The 6,000-nt window shown below is 55.3% G+C and overlaps 1 protein-coding gene across 1 annotated transcript in view; it reads right to left on the reverse strand.

The window, feature by feature from the left end:
• DPP7 (dipeptidyl peptidase 7) overlaps positions 1 to 5,097 on the reverse strand; it is a 35,043-nt gene extending 29,946 nt beyond the window's left edge. Inside the window, exons 1-2 of the mRNA XM_052816009.1 lie at positions 4,937 to 5,097; positions 4,524 to 4,637 (exon numbers count right to left, since the gene is read on the reverse strand). Coding sequence (XP_052671969.1) covers positions 4,524 to 4,637; positions 4,937 to 5,012 — 190 coding nt within the window. The 5' untranslated portion in view covers positions 5,013 to 5,097. The remainder of the gene's footprint in view (positions 1 to 4,523; positions 4,638 to 4,936) is intronic.
• Between the last annotated feature and the right edge of the window lie 903 nt (positions 5,098 to 6,000).

The raw sequence follows: 6,000 nt of genomic DNA on the forward strand, positions 1-6,000 counted from the left end.
GATCATCTAGTTCAACCCCCCTTCCACAGGCAGAGACATCTTCCACTAGATCAGGTTGCTCAAAGCCCCATCCAGCCTAACTTTGAACACTTCCAGGGTTGGGGCATCTTCCACAACTTCTCTGGGCAACCTGTTCCAGTGTCTCGCCATCCTCATAGTAATAAATTTCTTCCTTATATCCAATCCAAATCCACCCACATTCAGTTTAAAAAAATTGCCCCCTGTCCTGTCACTACAGGCCCTGGTAAAAAGTCTCTCTCTATCTTTCTTACAAGGCCCCTTGTATTGAGTTTCTGTGGTGGGGTTTTGGTAGCAGGGGAGGGGCTGCAGGGGTGGCTCCTGTGAGAAGCTGCTAGAATTTTCTCTGGCTCCAAGTCGCCAAGGCCGACCCCATCAGTGACGGTGGTAGCGCCTCTTGGAGAACAGATTTAAGAAGGGGAACCTACAGCAGGGGAGGAGATTGGAATGTGAGAGAAACCCCTCTGCAGATACCGAGGCCAGTGAAGAAGGAGGGGAAGGAGGTGCGCCAGAGGAGGTTGATGCCCCTGCAGCCCGTGGTGAGACGGCAGGTTGTCCCCCACCAGCTCAGGGAGGTGAGTGGGGGAGCAGATGCCCACCTGCAGCCCAGGGAGGAGCCCACACCGGAGCAGGTGGGTGCCCCCGAAGATGGCCGGGACTCCATGGGAAAGCCCGCACTGGAGCAGTCTGTGCCTGAAGGACTGCAGCCTGTGGAAAGGACCCACGCTGGAGCAGTTCATGGAGAACAGTCTCCCATGGGAGGGACCCCAACGCTGGAGCAGGGGAAGAGTGAGGAGTCCTGCCCCTGAGGAGGAAGGAGTGGCAGAGACAAGGTGGGATGAACTGACCCCAACCCCCATTCCCCATGCCCCTGTGCCGCTGGCAGGGAGCAGGTGGAGAAAATCGGGAGTGGAGTTGAGCTGGGAAGGAGGGAGGGGTGGAGGGAAGGGGTTTTGAGATTCGGTTTTATTTCTCATTATCCTGTTTTGATTTGATTGGTAGTAAATTAAATTGATTTTGGTTTTTTGCCCAAGTTGAGCCTGTTTTTTGCCCGTGACCATAAGTGGTGAGTGATCCCTCCCTGTCCTTGTCTCGACCCACGAAGTTTTCTTTATATTTTCTCCTCCCCATCCCACCATGGGGGGAAGGGAGGGGCGGGGAGGGAGTAGTGAGCGAGCAGCTTCATGGTGCTTTGTTGCTGGCTGGGCTTGAACCACAACACCCCTTTAAGTACTGAAGGGCTGCAACAAGGTGTCCCCAGAGCCTTCTCTTCTCCAGGCTGAACAATCCTAACTCTCTCAGCCTTTCCTCATAGGAGAGGTGTTCCACCCCTCTGACCATTTTCATGGCCTCCTCTGGACTCGCTCCAACAGGTCCATGTCTTTCTTGTACAGGGGACCCCAGAGCTGGACACAGTACTGCAGGTGGGGTTTCACCAGAGTGGAGCAGAGGGGCAGAATCACCTCCCTTGACCTGCTGGTTACGCTTTTGATGCAGCCCAGGACATGCTGCTGCTGATATGCTGATATATGTTATATATGTATAACACACACACACACACATATATATATCGTGTGATATATATATATGATCATATATGAAGGTGATGTGCTTCGTCCTCTAATCTGTTTATAACTGAAGGCAAATTGAGACTGGCAGGACAAGCTGACCCATGATGTTAATACTTGCTTATCTAACAAAGAGTTGCTTTAATGCTTGCTGACTTTAACAAACATTTGATTTTAGCTTAGTCTTAAATTGCACAGGAATTAAGAGGGATAATAAATAGCTTTCTTCAACAACAGACCTCAGACGTCAGTTAACTGTTGATTTCAACACTGTTGTGGTTCAAGCCCAGCTGGCAACAAAGCACCACAAGGCTGCTTGCTCACTCCTCCCCCCATGGTGGGATGGGGAGCAGAAAATATAAAGAAAACTTTGTGGGTCGAGACAAGGACAGGGAGGGATCACTCACCACTTATGGTCACGGACAAAAAACAGGCTCAACTTGGGCAAAAAACCAAAATCAATTTAATTTACTACCAATCAAATCAAAACAGGATAATGAGAAGTAAAACCAAATCTCAAAACCCCTTCCCCCCACCCCTCCCTCCTTCCCAGCTCAACTCCACTCCCGATTTTCTTCACCTCCTCCCCACCAGCAGCGCAGGGGAACAGGGAATGGGGATTGGGGTCAGTTCATCCCACCTTGTCTCTGCCACTCCTTCCTCCTCAGGGGCAGGATTCCTCACTCTTCCCCTGCTCCAGCATTGGGGTCCCTCCCACAGGAGACAGTTCTCCATGAACTGCTCCAGCGTGGGTCCTTTCCGCAGGCTGCAGTCCTTCAGGCACAGACTGCTCCAGCATGGGCTTTCCCATGGAGTCCCAGCCATCTTCAGGGGCATCCCCCTGCTCTGGCATGGGCTCCTCCACAGGCTGCAGGTGGGCATCTGCTCCCCCACTCCCCTCCATGGGCTGGCGGGGGACAGCCTGCCATCTCACCACAGGCTGCAGGGGCATCCCCTCCTCCAGTGCACCTCCTCCCCCTCTGACCTTGGTGTCTGCATAGGCATTCCTCTCACATTCCAATCTCCTCCCCCACTGCAGGTTTCCCCTGTTGACTATGTTCTCCCAGAGGCGCTACCCCACCATCACTGATGGGCTCGGCCTGGGCCAGAGGTGGGTCCGACTTGGAGCCGGGGAAGCTTCTAGCAGCTTCTCACAGGAGCCACCCCTGCGGCCCCTCCCTTGCTACCAACCCCCCCGCCACACAAACCCAAACAAACCCATTGCCACATCACCCAAAGTGACCCTCCAACAGCAGTTGTCCTACTGACACTGCTGCAGCATGTCACACGTTGTCATTTCCATTAACAGAGAGGCCTGAATTTAATTCTTTGCATTCTCAACACAGACTTGCCAAAGCAGGATTTGGCTTGGAAATGGGTTTGAAACCTTTAATTAGCGAAACTGCTGCTCTTTGTTAACAAAGAGGCTGATTCTCTTTCTGTGTTGCATTTGCTTTGGGTATCAGGTAGGAAACTGAAGTGCTATCTTCACTCTAGCTTTTCTTCTGATAGGCTTCACGGCTCCTGGAGTAAACAACCATTCACAGGAGCCAAACCCAAACCAGACAGGTCGCTTAAAAACGTATCTATTTTTAGATTGAAATCCTGGGGAACTGCCAGCTAACCTCAAGACAGTCAGATGCCTCGTTGTGAAATAATAGTCTCCTTCAAGTTCTCACTGATAATCTAAAAAGACTCGTATTGCACAAGTAGCAGTAGAGGGGAAAGGAAGTACTCACAGGAATTTTTAGTAAGAAACTATTTGTAAACCAGCAGAACTGCAATGTTAGTGTTTTGTTTCTCACAAATATTATTCAGCTCTGCCTAGGACACACAGATAAAACACAACACTTTAAAAAGAAAACAAATAAAAGTTATGCAATGCTTTAAACCAGATGATCCCAAAGCTCTGTTCAAAAAGGGCCACTTAATTAGTGAAATTTCAGCCTTGAGTGTGCTATCAAAATTCACTGGTGTTCCCATTTCTTTGGGCTGAACTGATCCACAAATTCATGCTTGGTGAAACATCTATGACTGGGTGCAGCTGCTGAACAAGCTGCAGACTAACAGGTGATGTGAAGAAGGTGAGATGCTGCATACAAGGCCCCAGACGCAGGCAGTCTGTGAGACAGCAGCAGGTAGGTGCCAGGCTGGGCAGCACTGGGCTGGTGCTATTCACAGCTCCGCCTTTGTTCTCTCCCTGCAAATCTCTCCCTGATTCCTCCAAGCAGGCAGGATTGAAAAACATGTGACACTGGTTATTGAAACTGCTGTCTTTTTAGTCACCGACGCTGTTCAGAAAAGCCTCCTCTCTCTTACTGTCTGTTAACAAAAGATAATACGTTATTTGGCTAGAAAGGAAGACACCGCCGGCTCCTTGCTGGATGCCCTCATTGTTCAGCACGGCTTAAGTTATCTAAAGTTGCAGGGTTTTAAATAATGCAAAACACTGACCCAAGAGGAGTTATCTTCACTCATAAGAACGATGGGTACAGAATGCAACGTTTAGGTCACTATCAGTTTTTCCTGCTGCATTCAGAGCACTGAGTTGCACTTGTAAGAGATGCTGTGGCCAACTGAAAGCACACATGCACAGAGCCAGCCCTGGTGCAAGCCTAACGCAGCTGCTGCTTCTAGTCTGCTCTTGCTCAGGACAGGCCAATCCCCACACCCGCTCCCTGTACCCGGTGGCCAGAACGACAAATTGAAGGGAATGAGAGGAGGATACAGACCACGCCAGGGGCTGGCTCATGAAGGGCTGGCAGTCAGCTCAAACTGACTCCTGGCTGCTCTGAGCACCGAATGGAAGAGACCCTCTGCCCCGGTGCAGGAGCGGTTAAAGCTTAAGCAGACAGAAATTCAGCCCTGAGCCATAGCAAGGCCGGGCCACGCCGGGGCTGGGAGCAGCTCGCCTGCAGCACACCCCCCGGGACCCACCTGAGACCAGGTACCGCTGCGGGAAGGTCTCGTTGCCGCAGGTCTCGAAGCTGAAGTGGTCCCGCACCTGCTGGAAGAGCCGCTCCTCCAGGCCAGGCCCCGCTGCCCGGACAGCTGGAGGGGGGGACCGTCAGCGCAGGGGAAACCGGCAACCGACGCCCCCAGCCGGTCCGGCCCAGCTCAGCGCTGGTAACCGGGGCCCAGGGGAGCCCGGGGCACCCGTCCAGCGCTCCCCGGGCCGGCTGGGCGCTGCCGCCCAGGGAGGCTGGTTCGAGGTCCCGTCCGGGGCCCAGGGAGGCCGGCTGGGGTGGGGGGGGGGGGGTGGTGGTCCCACCCGGGGATGGGCCAGGGCAGTTCGGGGCTCCGGCCCGGGGAGCAGGGAGGCAGACAGGGCTCCGGCCCGGGGCACCCACCGGGAGCGGCGCCGGCCGGCGGCAGCGGTGGCGGGATGAGGAGCAGGAGCGGCAGCAGCGTTTCCATGGCAACCATCCAGCTCGCGCCTCCGCTCCGCGCACACCGCACGGTCCTCCCGCGTGGGAACCGCAGGCTGCTGCTCACATGATCCCAGAGCTTTCGGCATCACGTGGCGGCCTGCCGCCCCCTCACGTGACCACGTGAGCGCCATGCCTACCGAGGCACCGACATGTTCCCTAAGGGGGCGTCCCCTCGCGGCTGCTTTCCCCCCACGCTCTGGGGGTGCTGCTGCTGGAGGGGCTGAGGCAGGCCGGGCCGGGCCGGGCGTCACCTCCTGGGCCCCGTGGAGGGCGTAGGGCGTCGGGGCAGGAGCCTCAGCGCGGGTCCAGGGATGCTGAGGCAGGGCAGGGTGGTGCGGGGCCTGTGTCGATGTGGTGGGATGGGGTGGCTGGCAGGGCTCTGCGTGCCCCCTCTGCTCCACGTTGTGCTGCTGGCTGTTGCAGGCAGCAGGTGTGCTGTCCGTGCTGACTGGCCTTCGCGGCTGTGGTCTCGGTGCCGGGAACCCACCTTATGGCATGGGGGTGAGGAGGGTGGAAGCCAGCAAGGCTCAGTGCTGGCGCTAGGCCTCTGTGCCCTCCCCACAGGTCTGGGGGGAGCTGCTGCGTGGAGGACAGGGTGTCTCCACCCTGGCCTTGCTGCTGGCTTCTGCCTTTCAAACCTCTGCAGCATTTACCTCCTGGTGCTGAATTGGTGCTGCCCTTTGCAAAGACAAGTGGTGCACCTCAGGTCCCCTCCATGATGTGTTTGCATGAGAAGGAAGAGCTGGGGTGCAGTGAAAGCCCAGCCCAGCCAGCATGCAGGGGCCATGGCAGCTCAGCTCAGTACTCAGTGGAAGTGAGGGAAGTGGGAATGTAGCTCAGAAGGAAATTGGGGTGAGGATCCATGGTGGGGTTTGTTGGCTCATGTCCACCTCTCTGGTGAGGAGTGGTGGGTGAGGGAGCAGCAGATGCGAGGAGGTCTGGAGGATGCCCATCACTCTCGGCAGGAGGATGTAAGTGTGTGA

This window comes from Harpia harpyja, chromosome 19, assembly GCF_026419915.1.
Source record: "Harpia harpyja isolate bHarHar1 chromosome 19, bHarHar1 primary haplotype, whole genome shotgun sequence".
Lineage (NCBI taxonomy): Eukaryota > Metazoa > Chordata > Aves > Accipitriformes > Accipitridae > Harpia > Harpia harpyja.